The sequence below is a fragment of the Trachemys scripta genome, chromosome 7 (genome assembly GCF_013100865.1).
Source record: "Trachemys scripta elegans isolate TJP31775 chromosome 7, CAS_Tse_1.0, whole genome shotgun sequence".
Taxonomy (NCBI): domain Eukaryota; kingdom Metazoa; phylum Chordata; order Testudines; family Emydidae; genus Trachemys; species Trachemys scripta.
The window spans coordinates 110,198,391-110,224,768 of record NC_048304.1 but is presented as its reverse complement, the minus strand read 5'-3'; the positions used below and the strand labels follow the sequence as shown (position 1 = coordinate 110,224,768).

The window sequence follows — 26,378 nt, the reverse complement described above, 5'->3', positions numbered from 1 at the left end:
ACTTCCCAAAGTCAACATTGAAATTGCCTTTCAAAGTCTCATAGTTTCAAAGAAGAGATTTACGTTTGGGAGGACTGAAACTGGGTTTTATTAGGAGCAACCCTAAATGATACTGCCCCCTAATGATAATCATTGTATGACTCATCCACAGAGTTATCGGAAATGCTACTTTGCATTGGCTCACAACAATTCACAAACGTACATACAGGATAGCTATAAAATCAGAAGGCAAAAGCAACCCTATTTTCCATTTCTCACGTTCGTGATGCCTCACAAAACACAGTGATTGGAAAACATTTTAATTTGTGAAATATGGGATGTAATTCATGCTACATACGGATACCTCAGCATTTTAGCCTAGGATGTGGTCTTTTCAAGAGTGTTTGGTATTAGCCATCATGCAAAAACAATTAGTTGTTCAAGCAATTAAGAAGGTAAATATCCCCTAAAAGGGTTTTGTGCTTTTCAAGCCTTAAATGCAACAGTTATAGACCCAAAGGCTGTTCCTGAGAGTTAGGTTATTTTTTGTTGCTTGTCTGAATGGGTTTCTTTGGATCATGTGTTGTAAATCCTTGAAGCTCTTTTAGCTACGGATTGAGCTTCCGATGAATTCTCTTCTTGTTCCTCGGCCCTCTTATGTTTTAAAAATATGTCTGACTTTAAGAAGCGGCTGTAGCTGTCATACTTCATGAGATTGAATATCTGGGGGAGGGAAACGAAACAAAAACAATGACTCAAATAAAATAGATCCTAAACCAGAAAGATAATAGGAAAGTTCTAAAATGTTGTTGCCAGCAAATGCATACACTAAAATGTATTGGCCAGAAAGCATGACATTAAAATAAATCTTATATACTCTAAAAGTGATTGTGTATAACAAACAGTATTATGGGGTTCCATGTTCATTAATGTAGATATCAAATTTGATCAGCTTATGGGCCAAATAATGGTTTTCCTGCCTGAGAACACGGCAAATGCAACCTGACGTTTGAAAGCTGGACTCTCACATCACCACCTGTAGTAAAGGGTCTGCAGCTGGCACTTAGTTACTAATTGTATATGATGTACAAGTGAGGACATAACCCAGCTCCCACCCATAGCAAGGTCGATTCTGCAGGGCGACCAGGAGAAAAAACGTAATGAAGATGGCATTCGGTCGGTGCAGTAAAAAGATGCGACTCAGAGCTGGATACATTCACTTTTCTAATCATAACCACACTTGACTATCACAGTAGAGCCTGAGCGCACACACACAGCACTGAGATATTAACAAAAGAGCCTCTAAATAATTTAAGCAGACAAACGGTTGCAGGTGCAAATGTGTCACTGATTGAAATAGCTGGCTTGTCCAACACTCCTGTAGCTTAGCTCACACTTACAACTGGCTTAGCCAACACTTGTTACTCACACGAGGGTGATACCCTGGTTCCATTCAAGACAATGGAATTTTGCCATTGACTTCAGGGAGACCAAGATTTGACCCACAGTGTGTACAGGGGCACAAGGCACTATATAATAATAAATATTTCACCTGAAAATTCTTCATGCTTTTTGTTTCAAAATAAATATTTTCTCTCCATTTCCTTTTTTAAGGTATTTTTGGGAGCTAGTTACATTGTCTTTTCTCTTCCAGGACTTCTAGTTCCCTGCCATTCTTGGACTCAGCTTCATCCTCCAACTCAGTTGTTTTCTCCCTTCCTACTTCCATCTATTTCTAAGCAAACTCCTACAACTTACTTGGATTTGTACTACCACCACCAAAAAGTCTCTAGTGTTCTCAATTGTCTAGGTCGTGACTATTTTGCTTGGGCTAGAAAAGCTAGGGGAGAAAAAAAATACTGCAAACCATAACTGCAAACCATAATTGAAACAAAACAAAAGCATACATCACCCTCTGGCAATGAATGCACCAGAGTAGCCTCTCTGAGTCACGCTTCGTGACTGATTACATTTTACGGTGCCCAAAGTCACTAAGCTAAGCTTCCAAGCGGAATTTTTGGATTCTCAGCTGCTTCAATAAGTAGGGTTACAAATTCCATGTGTGGATAATTGCAACTGTAGCTTTATGGGTCTCATTTCTAAAATGTTTCAAACTGTTAGTGCAACTGTAGCTTACTGCCTTGTAGAGAAAAAGCTTGTTCTTTTCACCTCTGCAGTAATCTTAGCTACTAAAAACCCTCAATCACATAAAACATGTGCGTGTATGAGCTGTAATATCCTGCTTGTAAAATAAATGACACAGGGGCTTTCATACTAACTGTTGTTCATTTTTATATGTAAACCATATGAAACCTCTCTGCTTTAATTTAAATGCTAAATGGATTTAAATGAATTTTAACTCAAGTTAGCTACCTCAAGGTAGAATGCTAGCAGTGACAAGGTGCAGGTACTCTTTACTTTGATGGGGCTAGTTGAGGTTAACCCTATACCTCCCACCTGCAGTTGACCTTGACTAGCTACATCAAGATAAAAATTACCTGTGCCGTGTGTCCACTAGCATTCTACATTGAGAGAGCGATCTCAATGTAAAATACACCTTTTTTTTTTCCGGTGAAGACATAGCCCATCAGAGGTTCATGAGCCAGAGTTTGGGACTTACATTAACAGACCCTCCTTTTCATGGTGACAACAGGGCACCTCTCATGGTGGGCAAATACTGTAAAGATCAAAACCAAGTTGGTAACAGTCCTGGAGTGTGACAACTACATAGATTGCTGATTTTTTTTATAGCCATGCACAAAGGGAGTTTTCTCTCTCTTTAAACTGAATGGATGAGATTCGTTGGCATCTCTGCACAGTACAGGTGAATGTACCTGGGCAAAGAGTTTGAAATTCACAAGGGTTCTATGAAGTCCCACTTCCCCATACCGAATAGCAGCCTTTGTTCTGAAGTTGCATCCAAATAACTATATACACAGGGCCAAATCCTGATTCTTTTACTAATATTTAATAGAACCTTACCCCCACAAGAAGTCCCAGTGAAATCAATCCATCTTCTCAAGAAGTAAATTGCTACTCGCCATGAATAAGGTCAGAGTCTGGCCTTCAAGCTATGCCCTTGTATACTTTATAAACACAGTCAGATCGTCCTCGTGGGAGCAAATTATACCACTCCTTGTAACTTAATAAGGATTCAAGCCAGAGAAGAGCATAATTGCTGCTGGAGTACTATGTAGCAGAATCAGACAAAAGCTGCATTCCATACAGTGGAAATCTGCAGCAATCCCTAGATGTCCTGTGTTTAGTTTTAAAACATTTACAGACATTCTTGAGTAGCACATTAACAGGACTCCCCTCGAACCTGGTTTAGTATATGTCTCTAATTCATGCTTCTTTGGCTGTTCCCATCTATGCATGGATCCCTCTGGTGAAATGGAGAACAGTTAAAGTCTTTTGTACTCTCTCCAATTTCATTGTTACAGTCATGTAATCACTTACTATGTATAGTAACATCAGGATTTACAAGGACACTTTCTTTCCCATCTCCCCCAAGTCAAACAGATTCTTCCATGAAAGATTTTGCTTTGTCACATTGAAATTGGGCTTTAGACATTTCCATTGTTAATCATTTGGAATCCACTTCAAGGGGAGCTGAACCTTTGCTCATCAGCCCACTTCAATACCTGACAGATGCATTCAGCATGTGATGTCAACTCTGTTAAATATGCTGTTTAAATCAAAGAACTGCTTTGCTGTAAAAGACATGAGCCAAGGGGAAAATACAAATACTCAAAAGTCTAGAAGAGGGTGCAACTGGAAGTGGCAATGGCCATTCATCTGCAGCTTCCAAAGAGTAAGTCAGTGAAGCCACAGTCTATGGCAAAGTAGGTTAAAAAAAATGAAGAAAACCTGTCTCCAAAGTGGACATCTACAAAATTCTGCCCGAAGTTTTGCATTGCCAGATGGGCTGGGACTGGAATCGTAGGAACGAGCCCTCTCAAGCTCTGAGGAAGTTCAGATCTGCACTAGCAGATCCAAACCCTTCCTCGAGCTATAGAGATTTTTGGATTGGGATATAGAGGCTCACTTCCCAGCTCAGCACCCCTTTCTAAAGCACAAGGAGATGAGAGGGGGTATTCCAGGACATCTGTCTCATTTTGAGTCAATAAACAGCTGAAATCAACCAAGGAGAAAAGTCCTGAAGCAGACTCCAGCGACCACAAGGCAGCCAGTAACAGAATTCAGTGTTACTGAAATCAGCATCACTGGTGTCTCAGTCCAAGTGAGTGCACAGCAAAACATAGGCATGAAATCAGTCAGCTGATGGGTTCTCCAGCTGCTGACAGAAAACACAGAGGCAAATCCTACCAAGCTTCCACTGAAAGCCCCTTCAGCGGAACAGGTGCAAAGGTGGGGGCAGCACATTAGGGGTCTGTGGCAGAGGTGGAGAGAAAGGATGTGACACTTCACACATCCTCAGATACTCACTCCTGCGTGCGAAGAAGTGAGGTTTTTACTCACGAAAGCTTATGCCCAAATAAATCTGTTAGTCTTTAAGGTGCCACCAGACTCCTTGTTGTTTTTGTAGATACAGACTAACACGGCTACCCCCTGATACTTGACTCCTGCGTGATAATTATTTCAGCAGAAGTAACCTCCACGGAAGGGCTGCAGCACCTCTCCATGCCTGATGGGGATGGGACTCCTCTAATTCCACCTTCCATGCATCTGCTAAGTGCCCAGCCCAGGAGCTGGACTGAGGATCTGATCCATAACAAATGCAGAGTGGCATGCAGTCACCAGCTCCCAACTTTATTAAGGAACCTTATGCTATCACAGATGGCTTATGAGTTTTCCCTGAGCGAGGGCTGCAGCAGCAGGCACTCTGTAGAGAGTTCACAATGTATAATGTTCCCTTTAGGGTACGGAGCGCAGTTGAGAAGAACAAAGAATTTACCAGGCTGTTTTATTCTTAGCAGCTTTTCACTGTCATTTTTTAAAAGCTAACTAGGCCAGAATAGACTGAACTGGAGCCCGGGCTCTTCTGTGCTAGCCAGTATGTGGGCAGTGTCCTCTCCACACACACAGAGCAGGACTCCTCTGCCCCCTTTTGCCTAATTCACCTTCCCTCAGATTCAATTCTGTCCTTTGAAGCGCCCAACTCAGCAAGCCACCACAGAGTACAGCACACGGCATCCAACCCTTCATTCTGCCCTGAGTCCAGTGAGCGTGCATCACAGTGTATCTTGTAAGATCATTTGCTTTCATACATACATGGGAGCTCATTTTACTAGTTACTGGCAATGTGCATGCTCTGGCAGAACCGATGCTATATACAGCAACAGCCCAGGCCCTATGGTCCTGCCACCTCCCTATCCCTGCCACCTTCATTGCATCCTTCCACACCAACCATAAAATATGTCCTCAAGTGAGCAGGGTAAATGTAATAACTTTACCTGGTCCTGCAGCTTTTGAAACATTAGTGGGTGAGGTTCTTCCAATATTGTCTCATTCAAACGGGATTGCCCTTCAACATTGACTTGGCAGGAAGCTTTACTGGACAGGAAAGTCATGTAAATTTCTTTAGCTTTTTCTTGCATCTGTGAAAGGTCAAATATTTACAATGGGAACATGTAATTTTTCCAGAGTCCTCCTTCAAGACATGCTAACAACATGGGAGATGCCTCTATCAGGGGCAACATCTTAGAAATAAGATACTTAGTCAAAAGAAAGAAAGTGTGCAGTAAGTCAGTTTTTTCATGTACATTCTGGCTGGGATTTCCAAAGGATCACAAGGGAGTTAGTTACCCAGATCGTATTTGGGGACCTAACTCCTTTAGGTTCCTTTGACTATCCCAGCTCCTGACTTCTGTTCTGAAACGTTTATGATTAAATACAAAGGACTTGATTCTCCTCTCACTTACACAGGTGTGAATCAGAAATAAAACAAGCAGGAGAGGAGAATCAGGCCCCAGAATGCCACATCATGCAGTAAATTCACTTTCCTCTTTTGTATTGTAGAAACAAACAGGCAAAGAGAGAAACCAGACAGAAATCATATACTTGTGGCCACACTATATCTAATAGTGACATATACATCATTTCATTCATCATTTAGGAAAGAGATACTCAAAGAAAGGCCCAATCCTGCAACATGCTGAGTGTTCACTGACTTTAATGGGAGTGGACAGAGCTTGGCACTTCATTCAAGAAGTCAGTACCTTGTAATGATCTGGCCCTGATCGTGCAATTATGTAACTGCACAGAGAGGGCTTGTCACTGTAGCTGAAGAGGTTGGGTGTGTCTTATTTGAGGTAATTTATTTTTCACTGTTTGCTCTGACAGCAACCTATGTTCTGTTTCAGTGGCCTTCTCTTCATAAAGCAGGAATAATAATGATAATGCTTAGACTCATACAGCACTCTTCAACTTCAAAGCACTTTATTAAGGACCCCAATCCTGCTCCCACTGAAATCAATTACAAAACGCTCCTTGCTTAGGAAGTTCATGGAAGCAGATAAAAGAATGAGCACAGTGGGAGAGTATATTTATTTTAAAGCCACCTGAGATGTAAATCTCAAACTGGTGTTCTAAATTTTTCATGCTCGGAGCTGCATACCAGCAGACACTAGAAGATAATTAGCAATGGGTAACCATAAATATTCTGTATTGTATATTTAATGAGGAACAGTATTCATAGAGCAGCACAAGCCAGAAGACTGCATCTGTGATGGGAAGTGAGGCTGAAGAGGAAAGCACTTAATCCGTTGGCCAGGAACAAATCACAGGAATACTTTTATGTTTTACAGTTCAGAATAGGCATGTGGGGATAATTAAAAACAAACAAATACCTATACACGTCTGACTATCTTAGTGTATTCCTAAGGTCTAAAGAATTAACCCTCTCACAGCTGATAGCATGCACATGTTGTGCGGCAGCATTTCTTTTTAAAAGAGAATATTCATTCAGGAGCATGAAACATCAGGATATAACAGATCCAGTAGCTCATACTGAAGGAGTATTTTGGGGTGCCATACTGCCTAGGGCTGTGATCTTTGTCAATTTCACACTAAAGAGGGTAGGGTCACTCAGGCCTGCTCTCCATGTATCTGAAGAAGTGGGTTTTTTACCCACGAAAGCTTATGCCCAAATAAATCTGTTAGTTTTTAAGGTGCCACCGGACTCCTTGTTGCTTTTACTGATATAACTATGTCCATTAGATGTGTTTTTTTAACCAATACAATTATATTGATATAAACACTACTCGAAATGCAGTTATACTGGTATAAAGGTGCCTTTTATGAGGATAACTTATTTCACTTCCTCAACCAGAATAAGCTATACCAATATAAGCACTTTTAGATCAGTAAAACTTCATCCACACTGGGGCAGAGAGGGTAGGTAACTTTAATTATATCGGTATAGTTAAAGCAGCAACATTTTCTAATGTAGAGGAGCCTTCCAGCCAGGGGTAGTCAATTATTTTTTATCAAAGTCCAAATTTCTTAGTCAAGGTTCAGACTCCGGAGAAAATAATAATAAAAAATAACAATAATGGTGATAATAAGTAAATAAAAAGATTGCAGAGTCCATTGAAAAGGGTCTGGTGATCCAGATTTGACCCAGGGTCCACCTATTGACGACCCCCTGCTTCAGGGTATACCTACACTGCAGCTGGGAGGTGTGATTCCCAGCGCGAGTAGACAGATTCATGCTACCTTCACTTGAGCTAGTGCACTAAAATGGCAGTGTGGATGTTGTAGCACAGGCAGCAATCCAGGCTAGCCACCCAAGTCCAAGCTCACCTGACTCCCTGGATCCCAGCGTAGGTGGCTAGCCCAACTGCAACACCTACACTGCTATTTTTAGCATGCCAGCTCGAGTGAAGCTACTGTGAGTCTGTCTATCCGGGCTGAGAATCACAGCGCCCAGCTGCAGACATGCCCTCAGAGACCTTCCAGAAAAACCCACTGCTGAGCAGGAAGTAAGAAAGTGATGTCAGTGATTCAGTAGATGGCACTCTTCCTTCCTTCTGTGTCAGCTGGGTGACAAAAAAGGACTGTGTTTTCTTATAAATAAGATTTAAAACTGAGATCTTACTCATGTGTGGTCATTAAAGATCCCTTGGAACTTTTCATTAGTATACATGTGCTCGCCCCACTGTCCTGGCCAAATTCCAATTTAGACAATAAGGTTCTGTCTACAGAAATCCCCCTTGCTGTTTCAAATGGATAATATTCCTCTTTACTTCCTTTCCCAGAGTCAAGTTCTGCTCTCAGACACATGAACGGTTCCCAGAAGAAATAACTGGGGAACCCCAGATGTTCATCAGAAGCTAGACTCTGGTATTTAAACTGTTATTTAGCATTGCTGAGCTCTGTTTAAACATTGGCACATTCCAGCCTAGAAGTGGCAGCAGAGATTCCTGAACATACGAAGGTTGCAAGGTGCTTTGAGATCCTTTGAAATGAAAGGTGCTATATTGAAATTAAAGGTGCTATATATATTTCTGCTACCATATGCAACAGGAGAATCTTCACTGTAGCATTTTGCTAAATTTTCCCTATGATTGAAAAGTAAAAAAGATTCCATATGATTGGATGGTTCTTAGTCCCTATCTGTGTTTAGTTTTAAAGTGCATTTGAAAAGGAAGAAATATTTTAACAGGGTGAGCAGATACAAAAGGTCTTGATGTTTGTTTGTTTTTAAATCATGAACACACACAGCATCTGCAAACAACTGATTCTAATGAAATGCTCACCATTATTTTTAATAAAAAAAACATGTTGTTAATTAAACAAGAATCACTTTTGCTCTATAAAATAATAGTGTCCAGGTGCTAGAAGAAGTGTACCAGGCACTAGTGATGGGGCTTTTTGTTATTGTTTTTAACATATTTTTAAACCTGTTGAGTTGTTTGAAAGCTGGCCACTGAACATAACAATACTTAAGAACACTAATCAGCATTTATATAGCACGTCCAGTGATCAGCTTTACTGACATTAGCTAATTAACAGAGGGTGACTATAAAAAAAAAAGAGTTAATGTGGAAGAGATACTGAAAATGACACTGTATGAGTCATCAGCCCAGTTGTGGAGGGCACTGATTAGTGACAAGCTGGGGAGAGGTAGCATGACCCTCAATTAATGAATAAAAGCAGTAAAGGTATTTCAAAAACTTTTTACCAGCACATTTATGTAATCATTCATCATCCTGACATTATTCAGACTTGTGCAAAGCCAAATTATGCTACAGATTGACACAAGAGGTCACAATAATATTGTGCCATAGAGAGCTGCTCTTTTAAGCCATTTAGGCTACTAGGGGGGTCTGAAGTCACCTGGAGGGTGTCTGTGCATGAATTTGCAACGGTTTGGTTAACCAGCTTGTGTGTGTGAACTCTTTTTTTTTTGTTAAAGAGTAATTTATTCCACTTTAGCTTAATTTAATAAAGAATAGGTTTAAGCTAAATTGAAATAAGTCTGGTTTAAACCAAAATAAGAGTGTCCACACAGCCTGTTTAAACTGGTTTAAAAATGACACCATAAGTTAAATCAGTACAGGTGTGTGTAGAGAAGCCGTCAGAGGAGACAAATATGTAAAATGTGGTGGGAGATGACTTTAATAAATTTTGAATACACAGACGTAGAAAAATAGGGACAAAAGACTTTGGCGGCTAAGGAAGGAAAGAGCAGGAAAGTCTCATTCTTTGAATTTTTTGAACAGATGTGTGACTGGTCCGAAGCCCATGAGAGCCTTTCCCCTTCTCACTAATGGGCTTTGGATCCGGCCCTATAAGAGTGTGAACCGGACTTCTGAATTTATAGTGAAAACTACTGCCGCAGGGGTAGAGAATGCAAGGTACCATCCTGCCACATCAGGCATTTTAATCTACATGAAGGAGCAGAGCAGGCTAGCAGTTAAAGCCCTAGGCTGAGTGCCAGGAGTCCTGTTCCTGGTTCTGCCACCAGCTTGTTGTGTTCTCGTCGAACTTTAACGTTGTAACCAAGTGGCACTTATTTGCAACTCTAATTCTGTCCTAAACGTTTTTGCCTGTGTATAGCATTTGTTGAGAGAGAAAACACTGCAAATTATACAGGGCCAAATTATGGCTGCTCCAGTGTGTGTGGCGGGGCACTAGAAGAGGAAGGCAAAAGACACTGTTGTGCACTAATTTAGCAGCTGGCATCCTTCAGGTAGAGGGTAGAAGGCTGCAGTGTTGCCAGCTAGACACACTGTCCTCGCCCACTAGACATACTGAAAAGAGTAGGCAAGGTGACGATGCAGGAGCATACATAGTATTTGTCATAGACGGTAGTAACTGTTGCTCGTGAGCATACTTTCCACAGTACGCCTGGAGGTACCATGCCGGCTCCTGGTCTCTGCAGGCATAATGTCTCCAGTAGCTGTTGCTAGTAAGGCAATACAGCTCCTCAAACCTGCCTCTGACTCCTAGTACCGCAAGACAGGCCCCATTTGACAAGAAAATAGGCCCAAAAGGCTAGGACTCAGGGCTACCTCAATCAGCATATAGAATAATGGACATCCATGGAAACTGGGTGTTTACACTGTATGGGCCAGGATTTACAAAGGAAAAAGAAACCCAAAATAATTCTGTGAAGAGGAGACCTCCTTGGGTAAGAGACAATAGTCTGCAAGTGTGTTTAAAAAAAACCAAAAAAAACAGCAGGAAGGACAAGATTTTATCCTCCACTGAAGAAGCAAGCTGATGGTGTGGCTGTCTCGTGAAAAAAGAGTCACAGCCCGACAGTAAAGCACTGATCTGCAATATTTTATTAGACGTGAGAGTATCTTGTTAATTAAACCTAAGCTCTAGAATGCATGTTATGATTTTATTTCATATGGAACAATTTATTTCCAATAGTTCTACTTACTGTTACTTGAATCTGTGTGCCTTGTTAAATAACCCTATGTTTGATTTCACTGTAAACACACCACAGCCTATGGCTAGCCTACAGCCTATGTCGGCATAACTTATGTCACACAGGGGTGTGAATAAACCACCCCTGAGTGACATATGTTACACTGACATAAGTGCTTGTGTGCACAGTGCTATGTCAGCGAGAGCGCTTATCCCACCAACATAGCTTCTGCCCTCTCTCCCATCAGCTTAGAGCGTCTTCACCAGACACGCTGTAACGGCGCAGCTGTGGCCCTACAGCACTGTATGTGTACACATACCCTAAGTGTTGTGTGTTAAGCGGAGTGGTGATCTGAGGGGAACTGGTAAGCTGGGTGTACTGCTTCTTGGAAGCAGCAAATCTGTGAATATTGTGATTGTCCACTGGACCAAGGCCTTGACACTCCAGGGAGGCACTCGGAGGGCTCAGGGTTGGAGTGGGTGGGCCTATTGCTAACTGCAGAGTGACAGTGAGGGACCCAGCAGACACAGACAAGGCCTCTTCACACTAAGGGCACATTGTTGCAAGGTGCCTCACAACCCTGGGTATCTCTGGGAAGCATCACATTAGCATAATATACAAATTAACTCCCTCATTGATGTAGTATTACAGTGATTGCTACAGAAATCACTTTCAGGAGACAAATTAGTGTTTCATGCTAGAATAAATACTGTACAGAATGATTTCTATCTTTAAAGTTTCTGTTTAATTCTGTAAAGGAGATAGATAGATTGATTGATCTGCAATAACTTTTAAACCCTACTGCAAATCCATAATGTATTATAATTCTTCTAGCCTCCAGAAGCTTTGTTAGTGTTAGACTGCTGACTGCATATATTGCATAAAGACTGGTACTGAATAATTGAAGGTAAATGGGAACTAGTTAATCATTGTCCATTCAATATGGCAATTAATCTGAGGATTCATTGCACTATTATCTCTGTATGTCTGTTTACCATTTCCTGTGTCTGTGTGCACAATCCTAAAATAGAAACAATGAAAAAACTATGCAGATTATTTTATAAAGAAAAAAAGTGTCATCGTCCCACTGCAAAATCCTACAGAAGGACTTTTCATGCAGTATCCATCTTAGAATACAATTTGGTACCTGTTTAAGCAACAATGGAGGCTACCTAACTCCTGAGCAGGGCCTGGGCCACCGTGCATCATACAGACAGAAAATAGCTAGCCTGTATGAAGAAAAAGATACTCCCTATTTGCGAACCAGCTGCAATGCCAGATCCACATCCACCAGTGAAGAAAGTAAGTTCTCTTGGCAGAAGAGAGAAGGGAACAGGCATATCTAGACACCAGGCCTTACATACTGCACATACCATACCAAGGTGATACTGTGCACAGTGGGTTACTTTCAGCACTGATTTGTAATAACAAAGACCAAACAGGTGCTATGTGTAATGGCTTTTGTGCCAAAGCTAAATTAGGCCCCGTGAGTCTTGTCTTGCAATTAGCATGTTGAGGTGAAGACAGGGCACAGACAGCTTCTCAACCATCTGGACAACAGCCAGGCAGAATGCTGTGACTTGTGTCAGGAGGGCTTGAAGTGAGAGCTAATGAATGTACCCAGTGCCAGTCTATCTAACTTAAAACAGCTGCCATCATGGTGGTATCTGAGCAGCTCCCACATATTCATAGCTTTCAAGCCCTGAGGGGACCATTGTGATCATCTAGTCTGGTCTCCTGTATAACACAGAGAACTTCCCCAAAATAATTCCTAGAGCAGATCTGTTAGAAACACAACCAATCGTTATTTCAAAATTGTCAGTAATGGAGACTCCACCACGACCCCTGCTAAATTGTTCCAATGGTTAATTATTCTCACTATCAAAAATGTACACCTTATTTCCAGTCTGAATTTGTCTAGTTTCAATGTACAGCCATTGTATGGTGTTATATCTTTCCGAAAGACTGAAGAGTCCATTTTTCAATATTTGTTCCCCATGTAAGTACTTATAACCTGTAATCAAATCACTCCTTAACCTTCTCTTTGTTAAGCTAAATAGATGGAGCTCTTTGAGTCTATGGCTAGGTATGTTTTCTTATCCTTTAATCATTCTGACTGCCCTTCTCTGAACCTTCTCCAATTTATCAACTTCCTTCTTGAATTGTGGACCCTAGAACTGGACATGGTAAAACAGCAGCAGTTGTACCAGTGCCAGATGAAGAGGTAAAATAACCTGTCTACTCCTTCTTGAGATTCTCCTGTTTATGCATCCTTCCTGGGTCAGCATTAGCTCTTTTCATCATGGCGTCACATTGAGAGCTCATGTTCAGCTCATTATCCACCACCACCTCCAAATCTTTCTCAGAGTCACTGCTTCCCAGGATAGTGTCCCCCATCCTGTAAGTCTGACCTACATTCTTTGTTCCTAGATGTATACATTTAGCCATATTAAACTGCATATTGTTTGGTTGCAACCAGTTTGCTAAGTGATCCAGATCACGCTGAATCAGTGACCTGTCCTCTTCATTATTTGCCTCTCCCCCTATTTTTGTATTATCTGCAAACTTTATCAGTGATTATTTTATGTTTTCTTCCAGGTCATTGATAAAAATGTTAAATAGCGTAGGGCCAAAAACTAATACCCATGGAACCCACTGGAAACACACCTACGTGATGAAAAGTCTTTTTACAGTTAAATTTTTAGTCCTATCAGTCAGTTTTTAATCCATTTAACATGTACCATGTTAATTTTATATTAGTCTAGTTTTTTAATCAAAATGTTGTGCAGTACTAAGTCAAATTCTTTGCAGAAGTCTAAATATAACATCAACACTATTACTTTAACAAACTTATAATCTCAAAGAAAGATATCAAGTTAGTTTGATAGGATCTATTTTCCATAAACCCATGTTGATTTGCATTAATTACATTGCCCTCCTTTAATTCTTTATTAATCCAGTCCCATATCAACCACTCCATTATCTTGGCCAGGCTAACAGGCATATAATTACCATAGTCATCCCACTGACTCTTTTAAAAAATTAGCACAACATTAGTTTTTTCCCAGTCTTCTGGAACTTCCCCAGTGCTCCAAGACTTATTGAAGATCAACATTAATGATCCAGAAAGCTCTTGGATGCAAGTTTTTGGGATTTTCTGATTTTAAAAATGTCAAACTTTAGTAGCTTGTTTCACATCCTCCAGAGATACTAGCAGAATGGAAAGAGTGTTATCATCACCATATGATGAGACGATATCATCTGTTTTTCCCCAAATACAGAACAGAAATATTTAAAATAGAAACAACAATCATTCCCCCCTCGTCCCAATCTCTCTCCTTTCCAGACTGTAGGAAAAACAGCCTGATTAGTTGTTTCTGTTTTGAGTATGTCCATCTATATGTGTATGCATAGACCTTACTGAGAGAAAACCAAGCCCAAGACATTATTTCTGTGTAGTTCTAGGCACGGTGAGGTCTGTTGTTAAGTTGGTTGAAAAATTTGTTTCCTTTGCTGCAGAAATTTTTTTGGAAGAAATTTGAATACTGAAAAATATTTTGGTTTTCAATTGCTCATTTTTTCTTTTTATGACAAATCAAAATTTCCTGTGGAAAGCAGACATAAGAACAGGTCCATCTAGTACCCTGTCTTCCAACAGTGGCCAGTACCAGGTGCCCCAGAGGGAATGAACAAAACAGCTAATCATCAAGTGATCCATCCCCTGTCACCCATTCCCAGCTTCTGGCAAACAAACACTTTTCACAAAAAAATTAATTTTGCTGAAAACCCAATTTTCCACTAAAAAACAGTTCCAAGGGAAAATTTTCAACCAGACTTGATCTACAGTCATTCCTGTGTCTTGTGGGAGCAAACATCATAATCTAGATCCAACCTTGACTTACACCTGCAAGACTCCCTCTGAAGGCTAACAATTTCATGGTACCAAGGGGATGAGACCTGTGTCCCCATTCCCTCCTATTTCTGATGGTTCCCGGCACACTGGGGAGTGTACAATGCACCTTTCTAGAGCAGGTGTAAAGAGTTCTTCTCAGCAAACTCCCTAGCGCTATCTCCCTGCAGAGTACCATCACATGGACTATCAAGCTGCAAAGTGCTCTTCCAGCAACAAAGGCCATAATTTAGCCCTTGATGTCCACATAGAAAGTCTAAAGCTGGGATTCTCAAAGAGGTCTAGGGGAATTAGTCACCCAGATCCCACTGACATTCAATAGGATTTTGGCATCTAACTTCCTTTGGACATCTCAGCCTAAAACATTAATCAAATGACATGTTTTAATTGTCGAAACATAAACATTCTCCAATATTTACAGGAGCAAACAAACAGAAACCCAGTACACATTTCAGGCCTGATTCCACATAACATGGTTCTGATCCCACAATCAGAAAATGCAATTAGACCCCTATGCTCATGTGAATCCAATTGCAGGACTGTCACCCATGCAGCAGAAAGAGGTCATGATTAGAGCTGACCAAAAAATATTCAACAGAACAGTTTTCTGTTGAAAATGCAATTCAGTCAAAATCTAAACAAATCACGGGAATAGGCTGATTTTGAAGAAATTTTTCAGGGGGAAAAGTCTAAATAAATGATTTCCACTGTTTTAGTTCCATAATGTCAAAACATTTCATTTTGATACAGTAAAAATGTTTCAACTTTCTTGTTTTGATTCATTTTATTTAAATTTATGGTAAAATAATTAATTACATGTATTATATATAAAATATTAAATATATTATAATACAGTATATATTGTAAAGTTACACCATTATTGAAACAAAACATGTTTAGCTTTATCAAAGAACAATGATTAGACATTATCAAAACAAAACATTTCAGTGGTTCCAAACTGAATTTTTTTAGAATTTTGGTTTCACAGGAAATATCAATTTTGGCTTTTCATTCTGATGCAGAATAAAATTTGTTTTTACTAGCTAGCTACAACTATCTCTAGTTTTGATGATTTCTGATACATTCCTTCAATATATTTGTTTGCACGTACATGAAATACAGCTGAATAACTACGTAAGTAGGAGACAGGTTATATCCCCTAATGCTACCATGGAATCTTTGTTGACAGGTAAAGTTTAATTTTGAAGGAAATACCTGTTTCTTGTCTTGCATTTTCTTAAATTCTTCACATGCTAACCAGAACAAAACATTTTCTTCACTAAATTCTTTCTTTAAAAATTCCTGGGGGAAAAAAAAGAAGTAAAATGTTAGGATCTGATTTTTCAGATGTTTGTTTCCCCTCCCACTATTAGTCTGTAGAAACTAGATGCTCTTCGGGCCCAGGATTGTCTTTTATTATTTTTTGTACAGCACAAAGTGAGGCCACCACTTGGGAAGCAACAGGTGCTACTGGACTATAAATAAACAACATATTCAATGCTTTCAAAAATACAATCCATAAGAACTAGCCTAGCTAAATTCTAGTCTTAAATTCTGTCAGCCAGCTAATGAGAGGAATATATCTATCATCATTAAATAACTTGAGCAATTTAAATTTGTTACTCAGAAAGAACACAGGAAATACACAAACTCATTAGTAATAAGTATAAAGATCTGTTTTAATGAGCTCCATAGATCACTTGGGATTCTAGTCTACTTTCATTTGACATTCTTTACCGGCAAAAACTGCAAATGAAAGTGCTTCTAAACATGATCATCAGTAACTATAAATTATCTTAAAGTAAATTAAATCAAAAGATGTATCTGCACTCTCCAGACAGTGTTTAAACAAACCACATTCCTCCTAAAGCAAAGCATTTTTTAAAATGGAAAAAATATATATATTTAACATGTGTATAAAAACGACGACTGAAATATTTATAGTTCTGGGATGTTCAGTTTTCACTGTCAAATGTGAAAAAAGAAAGATTAAATTATTTGCTGGTACCAGGAATTCTAAAAGCATTGGGATCAGTCTAGTAATGGTAGTAGCACTTTCCAGAGTGGTCTCGTATAAAATCACTTCACCCCAGCCTCTGGGTTTGATTGTGCAAATCATTACTCAAGCAAATCGTTTTTATTTATGCAAATAGTTACACTGATTACTAGCAAGAAAAAAGGGTTGCAAGACTGAGGGCTGATAGGTCACCCCCCAACATACTTGAGTCACAATCCTGCATTGTGATCTGTGTGGGCAGACTGCTGCTCCCACATGGAGCCCTACTGAAATTAAAGGAGCTCTGCTCAGTTCACCTGCCTGGGTCACAATGCAGGATCGGGCGGTTACTCTTGCTCAGTTGCAGTCATTGGAATAATTTATATGGATAAGGGTTACAGGATCAGGCCCCAGTAGTGGATATTACATGACCAGAGACAGTAATATTTCAGAAAAGACCAAGTTTCCTTCTGCTCCATTATTTAGCCCACTGTGGCTTTCTAACCCTTACTCCTGTCGTACCCATGACATTGCCTGTCATCTGTTCTCTGGTTAGAAAGGTGCAACCAAGCTTTTCCCCTGTACCCAAGGATAGGCTGTTGGCAGAGGATACCATCTGAGAAACATAGCAAATGCCCCAACTCAACTGTTCTGTCACCAATGCTTAATTCAGACATCTAGTTATATACAAATGTATACCCTTATGCCATTGGTACACCACCATTATTTAATGCGGATACATATTAAGCTTCAAATGCTGTTTAAAGTCTATGCAAACATTAATAGTTAAGATAGCAACCCTAAATCGCTTCACTCCTTCTGGATCTTCTAGGAGGTTCTCTAGTGACGTCGTCCATCTTGAGGTTCCTTTTAGGGTTTGTTGGCTGCTGCCTGGTTTGCCATCGCTGTCATTTATCTCTGAAAAATAAATACACCAGCTTTAAAATACTGAATAGTCTCACATGCATTTCTCTGATCCCATCACTACCCTCCTCAACACCTTCAAGTCATAGCTGCTTTCTTAAAAGGAGATGTGATCGCACTGAAAAGAAACATGTATTTTTCCATTCTGCATCATCTCTAAGAGCTTGTCTTCGCTGCTACAGTTTGCTCAGAGTACACTCATAGAATCATAAAAATCATAAGAATCAAGGAACAGAGGGTCCTGTGGCACCTTTAAGACTGACAGAAGTATTGGAGCATAAGCTTTCGTGGGTAAAAACCTCACTTCTTGCATCTGAAGAAGTGAGGTTTTTACACCCACGAAAGCTTATGCTCCAATACTTCTGTTAGTCTTAAAGGTGCCCTCTGTTGCTTTTTTACAGATTCAGACTAACCCCTCTGATCATAGAATCATAGAATATCAGGGTTGGAAGGGACCTTAGGAGGTCATCTAGTCCAACCCCCAAACAGATTTTTGCCCCAAGATCCCTAAATAGTCCCCTCAAGGATTAAACTCACAACCCTGGGTTTAGCAGACCAATGCTCAAACCAGTTACTCCACTTAAACTAACCTAGTTCAAGTGGAGCGACCACACTGCAAAACAACACTCAGGCTACAAAGAGCAATTTGATTAGCAGCTGATGCGCTCTTGTAACTCCTGGTGCTGCATCCCCACAGCATTACAAGTTCAAGCATCAGCAGCACTCAAGCTTCAACTCACCCTGACAGCCCAGTTAATGAGCTAGAATAGAAATTGTTGTGTGCGGATAGGGGTGGGGTTGGGTTGGGTGTAAAACCTCAAGCTAACCCTGCAGTGAAGGCAAAGCCTAAGAAATGTAAAAGCTGCTTTACAGTCAGGGAACTCAAGAGCGGATAATGTCATTGTCTTATCTGAGTAAATTTGCCTTATGGACATGGAACATTACTACCAGAGCATCAGCTGTAAAAGGGCTGCGAGCTTGTTTCTGGCACTGTCAGTGCTATTGGCTGCTTTAGATCACCCACACCGAAGTTATGAGACAAATCTTGGTAAGCTGCCTAGATGAGATTTCTTTTAGAAATTAACACTCTGAGGACAGAGTGGGGGCCACAGATGGAGAAAGAAAAGCGATGCTTTGTTTAGGGGGAAGATGAGGCCTACAAATCAAACCATTTTACTGGAAGGGCAGCTAGACAGGTAGTGGAATGGTCTCGTGCAGTCTTGGAGTACACATACTGTTGGGCAGTTTACTTTTGATTTAAGTCAACTGGAGTTTTGCCTGAATAAAGAGTGCAGGGTTGTATCTGACTAATACACCAGCCAGCATTCTCACAAATGTTCCGAAGTCTGAGGAGAAGGAAGAGATGGTCTAACTGCTGAATCTACATCTGACTGACTAACAAGAGATGGGTTTATTAAACCGCAGGCTGCTGAGGCCAGATAGAAACAGATTCTTCACTGGCTACCATTCTGCAGTCCTTCTTCTTGGAAGGGCTCCATGTATTTTACTGCTGAATTGAAAAGCTTTAAAATAAACACAGAGAGAGTGTGATCTTCCATTCGCTGCATGCCCAAAACTTCCAATAAAGACAGTGGGAGTCTTGGCCATTCAGGCCTAAAACCCTACCCAAGATTGCTAGACATTATAAGACTGGGAGTCTAATTACACATTCCTTGCACACTCAAAACCCCACTGTAATCAATAACGCTCTTACTTAGGTCACCTTATTAATAATAAATACAAAAGGGCATTTGTAATTGAAAGCTATGCAAGTAGCGACCAATCCTGCTCATTTTTCTCACCAGAGTAGTCCATTGAAGTCAATGGGACTATTCATGTAAGGAATTTGAACAGGATCAGACTCCTATTCTGTTAACAGTTTGGTATCTTATTTCTATTTATTGGCATGTTTATTTTTATAAGTCCTTCATTTCACCTTAACAAAGCCACTGTTCAAAAATATGGATCTTCTCAATACATATTTGGACCCAGGTTAGGGCTCCTCCTCAAGTGTGGAGCTAAAACTATTATAGCAGTTGTCCAAAAAGAAAAGAAGAAGAATAAAATGAAAAAGCAAGATGTATACAGAGTAGAGATTCAAACATCAGCAGATAGCTAGAATGATAAATGCCAAGACTGAAAACCTATGGAAAACTGGCATTCCAGAAAAGCCTATTGTGCTAAGTGGCTTTTGGTTGTTGGAGGCTTTTTTGAGGTCTTTTGACGAGTTCTCTCGGATAACAGTCAGATGGACATCTTTCATAGGCGTTTCCCTTTCCATGGGGAATAAAACTCTGCAAGAGGGTCAAGGCATCTAAAGTTGCACAGAGTCCATTCACGTATTGCTGCGTGAGGAGAGACCTACCCTCATGCACCAAATCAATCAAATTTAAAGAGAATAAAAGAGGATATTTTAAATTAACGAAGCAAGTGGGACACATACGAAGAGTATACTATAATATACAAGCCATGTCATTAGCATGTCCCTCCTTCACCGGTTGTGATCTCTCTTTTTATCATCTCTAAGTAAGCCCCCAATCCTGCATTTCTTTCATAGAGATGCAGAAGTCCATGCATCAGAAGGATCTGGACCTTGTGACTTCTTCAGACCAGGACTGTAACTTATTTGTCTGTAAAGCACCAGGAACATCTATGATGTTGTACATATAAATAAAAAGAAAAAAAGGTTTCCCCTGAGATGAACTGTGGTCTAGTGGTGAAAGCACAGGACTGAGAATCAGAACATTTAGATTGTTTCCTGGCAGCTGCCACTGACTTGATGTGTGAACTTGAACAAGGCACTTTAACTTCTCCATGCCTCAGTTTCCCCTTCTGGGAAATGGAAATAATAATACTTCCCTCCTCAAAAGGGAGTTGTGAGGTTTAATTAATGTCTACAAGGCATGTCGGGATCCTGGGGTAGAATGTACAAAATATTGTTACTTGTATAGAGTCAGATTCTCATGTTCTGCAAATATCCACTGTCTGTACACAGTGACCAAATCCGAATGGCAGTGTTTCCCACCCACAAGTGTAAATAACTACACAATGGGCAGAGCAGTGGTGAACCAGACCTATTAGATATACTCTTTACGGGAGTTGGATTTTATGTCTAGTCTTCTTTTGCTCTACCAAGCAAAATGCACTGTAATGGTTATTCATCCGTTGTTTTTTAAAAAGCATGGCAGAAGCATATAACTTGAGAGATGAGTGGCAATATGGATATTCACTTCTAAGAGGACTCTGAAGCAGACTGACTTTAGAATCCCAAGATAGACCTGTGCTTCTGTTTTTCCATGATATCTCTAGAACACTAGATGACAGACCACATTGTGGCCTGCCTTGGGGATGAGGAAGGGCAAAGAGCTTCCTCCCCACCTGATGCCTCTCTGCAAGGACAGGGCATTCACTCCAATCCCCTCCTTCACAGTCTCTTCATTTCAGCCTTATTCTACTTCCCCTCTAAGTTCCTGGGCTTCCTACCCTCCTCCTTTTCCCCTGCCCTAGCCTTCCATGTCCCCTCTCCCTTCTCTTGTCTTTTCATTTAGTTATTCTCCTCCTCCTCAAACCATACCCAAAGAATTTTTAAAATGTAAATGAGATATACCCACTCCTCCATTCCCCCCACTCTTCCCAAAAATACTGTGGCACTAACATGATGTTTGCAGACCACCACTGTTCACTCTGCTTGCATGTTACTTCCCTTTCCCCCTTCCCTTTGTCCTTCCTGCCTATTTTCACAGAAGCTCTTCGGGGCAGGAGCGATCCAATACTGTGGTGCACAGAGTTTAGCATAATGGGGCCCCATTTTCAGATGGTCACTTCCATAATACACATAATAAATAATAGGCCCTTTCCCTTTCTACACAAGTGTAAACATCTACTCAAGGTACAAGGCCGTGGGGAAACAGGCCCCAAATACTTCTGATAATATTAGAATCATTGTAGTTCTGTATTTTCACTATATACAGTTCTAAGGCACCCCTCATCTCAGTTACTGAGCACTCACATACATTTTTCTAGTATAAGAATTGTCCCCAATAGGATCATAGCTCTCCACTCTATGCACAATTGCTTAAATCCGTCTGATTCAACAGGTTCATGTGTATCATACAGAGAATATTTCTTTAGGTCTTAAAATAGGCAAAAGGTTTGCCTGGACCTTACTCAAGGAACTAATCTCTACATTTCTATCTATTAAAGTTCTACTGAACAGTCTTGAAAAATCACACTTGTAATGGAATTTATATACAATTCTTCACAACTAATTTATTTTTAGAATGTAACAGTGAAATATATTTTAGTATATGAAATATGCTCTCTGATCCTTAGTTATCCCTCTTCTTGTCATTAATAAGATCATCTTATTCCATCAGAAGCCCTGCAATTATGCCGACCTGTAGTTTATACACAAACTGCATGCTTGCCAGTGCCACCAATACCTAATATCCAAATGATAGAGTAATTCACTTATTTTTTAAACAGCAAATAGTTATGTGCACCAGTAAGAAGAGTGCAAAGGAACTACAGAAAAAGGGAACTTTTCTATTTGAACTTTTGTAGACGATAAAAATGTACAGTAGTAGATAAAGATGTAAAATAACTCTGATCTTTCTTGTTTTGGTGGAAAAAAACTTATCTTTTCAACAGACAAGGAAACCAGTAAGTGGAGAAAATACTATTATAAACATTCACAACATAGTTGTACACGGGACCCCACCATACAGTCTTTACTTGAACAAAACTTCCACTGACTGACTACAGGATCACAGTGCATTTTCTTATATTATGTGCAGTGGCCAGCTGCTTGTACAAACAAAGCTAATGTTTGGCAGTTACACTAGTTGCAGCATTATTTTAGGGAACAATCCTATATTATCTGTTTTTGACCATCACAAAATACTATTACACAAGACGCAAAAACACCTTGCAAATAAATATTTTTATAAGTGATAAATGAAAAGGCAAATGTAATTTTTTAAAATGTTCTAACTACCACACTTGACACTATCAGTATCTGAAACAGCAACTATTTGTATTATACAAACAAGAAGTTCCATGCTAACATTAATTAGCAAATCAGAACTCCGGGCTCTGGACCTTGCTTTGAAAGAATAGTGTTAAAAAACAGAAGAAACCACCAAACATTAGCATTACATGCTTACTGTTTCAAATAATAAGATGATTCAGTACCTGAGGTGAGATGTTCACATATTCCTAAGTGATTTAGCAGCACAAGTCCGCTTTGAATTTCAGTGGAAACTTGTGCACCTGTTAGATAGGCACTTTGGAAAACCCTACCCATAATTCTGAAGTGTTGCAACTACAAACATATAACAAATCTTTAATAAACTGTGCCTAGCGGCAACATATCACACAGCAAAAATTAATGCATCTTACAAAACTTTGTTACATCAGCCATTTAATGCCTGTTCTTTGCTTATTCTTTTCCATATATGTTTTCTGCAAAGTTATTAACAAAAGACAGCAGACATGACCAGCTAATCAGCCAAGTATGTACCCATATAGCACCTTATAAATAGCATTTTTTCCTTTGTTCCCAGTAATTTAAACAAATAGCATCAATTCACAGAACAGTTAACAAAATTCTTCCCATTCTCCTATAAACCTGTCTTGAGAGAACTTTGATTGTACCACATGCATTTGCTCCTTCTTCACACAGAATCAGGCCTGGGTCCTTTGGAAAGCTGTGAATACTGACAGATGGGCTTTTTATTTTTAAAAGTCCACTTAGCCCACTGCATTTCTCTGTGATCATCAGAATGTCATTCCACTCACAAGCAACAGTCCTCAATTAATAAACCAAGGTTATGAAACAATGAGACATTGTTCTTAACTGTTCCGCTTAACAAGGGAAAATCCCCTTACTTTCCATGTATCCAAGTGCCACTTGATGAGTCCAATAGATCAACTTTTTCTAGTAGCTGCTGTATTTTAAAGCACCTATGGGCTACAAAGAGTTGTCCTTTGCCGTTTTGGTTTGTTCAAAGTATAAGCCTTAACATCCTCTTTTGAGTGTCTCCAACAACAGATGGCACCGGGATTCTAGTTTTAACTATACGGAAGGAAATTAAAAGTATGTTCTGCATTTGTAGCATCTCTGGAAGCATTCACCAAGCACATAACTTTAAAAAAAAAAAAAAAAAAAAAAACCTAGACTAAAAGCCACACTCAATTTTTCTTTGGAAGACTTTAATGAGGAACTTGCAAGTTCGTAATCTTATTGTACAGTCCAGAATTAATGCTGCTACCGAGGATTCTTAGTTTGTTATTTTTATCCAAATTATTTCACAAAGAATAACATAGGTTATGTTAGTTTCCTTGAGCCACTGAACCTTCTGGGTCAGTGAAATTCAGTTGTAAAATGTTCTGTATTAAAGTGCTGTAATATTCTGAAACTGTGTCTGTAAAAATGACATTCTGGGGTTCCATGTCAATGACTTCCATATCAAATGTAAGAAGTTGGTCTTTCTAGATGACAGCTCTCCAAAGTCAACTTGGGATCTGAAAGTCAAACTAGGTTCTTTCTGGTTAGGACGTCACCACCAGTAACACAGATTATCTAATCTGAATTTAATTAAAATTTTGGTTGATGTATGAGCTACAACAGAATCCAACTCCCTCTTGTAGAGCCTCTACAATGGAAAAGACTATGCTACACCTAAATTATACTTTCTGAATCTTGTGCTTAAAACATAACCTATCAGTTTTATGTTATAGCCCCAGAAGCATACAAAGCATTAAAGGTGCATAAAACAGAAAAAGCTACATGGGCTGTGTCCATCTGCATCAGTGAGGGCAACTACAAATGTCAGAAGTATGTATGCCCTTCCCCCCCCCCCGACAGGTCTACAGCCATATGAATCATCAATAATGCCCTGTACTCCGTTAGTTTAAGTCTAATTAACATCATTATATCTGAATATTGTAAAAATCCAGATACACTGCCATGTTTCAGATATGAAACTTGCCACCACTGCTTTTGGCCACTGCATATTTTGATTCGCTTTATAAGTATTACCAAGTCCATTACATGAGAAATAGAAGCTAAAGCTATGTATTTGCTATTTTAGAACTGCACAATTGCATACTTTGAGAAATTATAGTGGACTTTTACAGTCATACTAAACCTCATAAAAAGCTGTCATTGTTCATGCCTAACTCAGAGGAAAGGCAGTAAACATTCTGGTTGATACAATGACACCATACATTCATACCTTCTTTCTATTCATCTGTATCATCCAGCTAGTTAAAGCACCTGAATGAGACTTTATCTACTTGATTTGTAGAGGTGCTGAGCACCCACAACTCCAGTTAAACTCAGTGGAGCTGTGGAGGTTCAGCACTTCTGAAACTCAGGCCCTATTTGAACCTAATGTCATTTGGCACTGTTACTTTCGCTGGTGGTTGTTACCGTCTCTGATAATGTAGCCTTCCCTCTGTCACACAGCAGCTATGACTCATGTGCAGAGGGGGAAAAAAAAAAAACAGTTAACAAACCAAAGCTGGGCTCCGGATTCCACTTCAGCGTGCTTTATTTTTCAGACACTCTAAAAAGAAAACTCCATCCTTCCTCTTTCAGCTAAACTTCCTCTTCGCCTTGAAGCAGCTTGCGGCCGCGAGCGAGAAGTGGTTGTGTCTTCTCAACACAAAGCCAAAGCTTCCTGGGCCGAAAGCAAAGGCGCCTGCAGACTAGAAGAGTCTGGAGAGGCACCAGCGCCTCTGGCTCCTGCTTTGGGTTAATCGTTGGTTTAAAAAAAACCCATCAGAGAGCAAATCCTATCATCTGGACCGAGACAAAGGTGCCGGGGGAGCTTCACCTCCAGTCTGGCCCCGGCGGGAGAAGGCTGGGGCTGGCCAGTCATGCCCTGCCTGCCTGGGGAGGTTGGGGCTGATTCTGGGGGTGTTGGTTCAGGTCCCGGGGTGAGCTCGCTCTGACGCACCCCGAGCGCTCTAAGCCTGGCGCCGGGATGAAGGTGCCCCCAGCACGCGGTCCCGCTCCGGACCCCGGCTCGCCCGAGTCCTCCGCGCAAAGTTCTCCTTACCTGACGGCGGCCGCTTCCTGCTGAGCCTGCTCACAGCCCGGGTGAACATCTCGGGGGCGGCTGCCCAGCTCCCGCCGGCCAGGAGCAGGAGGAGGTGCCCGCGACGGCAGCTCCCTGCGCCCCAGGAGGCGCCTCCAGTTGCGCGCCCTCTGGTCCCGCGGCGAGGGCCGGGCGCTTCCTTGCACTTCCCCAGCCAAATGAGCCGGGCCTGCGTGAGCGCCCTCCCTTCGCGGGGACACCCCTAGGAGGCGCCCCACGTGGGCGCTCCCCGCTGCTCCTAGGAGACCTCCGGCGGGGCGCTCTCCCTGTGCCCGGCCATCCCAGGGACGCGCCTGAGGTACGTTAGCTCTGCGCCCTCCGCCTCGGGCTGCCAGGCTCCGGCGCGCCCCAAGATGCGCCCCCTGTGCGCTCCCTCCAGCTGCCCTAGGAGGCGCCCTGGCGCGCGCGGCCCGGGCGCCCGCGCTCTGCAGCTGCCAGTCTGACTCTGGGCGCTGACTCAGGGGCTGGGCGCATCCTCCTTCCTCCACCCGCGCACAGCCGCTGCCGCCGGGCTCCCTGCGGTTAGGAGCCGCATGCGAAGCGCAGCTGCCGCCTTTTCCTCCTCCAGTTTAATTACAGCAAAGGGGCGAGCAAGGGCAGGAAAAGCACCAAGGAGCC

The 26,378-nt window shown here is 41.0% G+C and overlaps 1 protein-coding gene across 2 annotated transcripts; it reads right to left on the bottom strand.

Annotated features, from left to right (window-relative positions):
* Positions 1-64: 64 nt before the first annotated feature.
* RGS10 (regulator of G protein signaling 10) lies at positions 65-26,378 on the bottom strand. Of its 2 annotated transcripts, none has more exons than XM_034776934.1 (5): positions 25,722-26,378; positions 17,531-17,649; positions 15,951-16,037; positions 5,397-5,540; positions 65-702 (listed from the first exon to the last, which is right to left on the bottom strand). In XM_034776934.1, the coding sequence occupies exons 1-5, from the start codon at positions 25,768-25,770 to the stop codon at positions 556-558; spliced, it is 546 nt and encodes a 181-aa protein (XP_034632825.1). In that variant the 5' UTR covers positions 25,771-26,378; the 3' UTR covers positions 65-555. The 2 variants fall into 2 exon arrangements, with proteins under 2 accessions (XP_034632825.1, XP_034632827.1); XM_034776936.1 differs by lacking the exon at positions 25,722-26,378 and adding an exon at positions 23,545-23,699.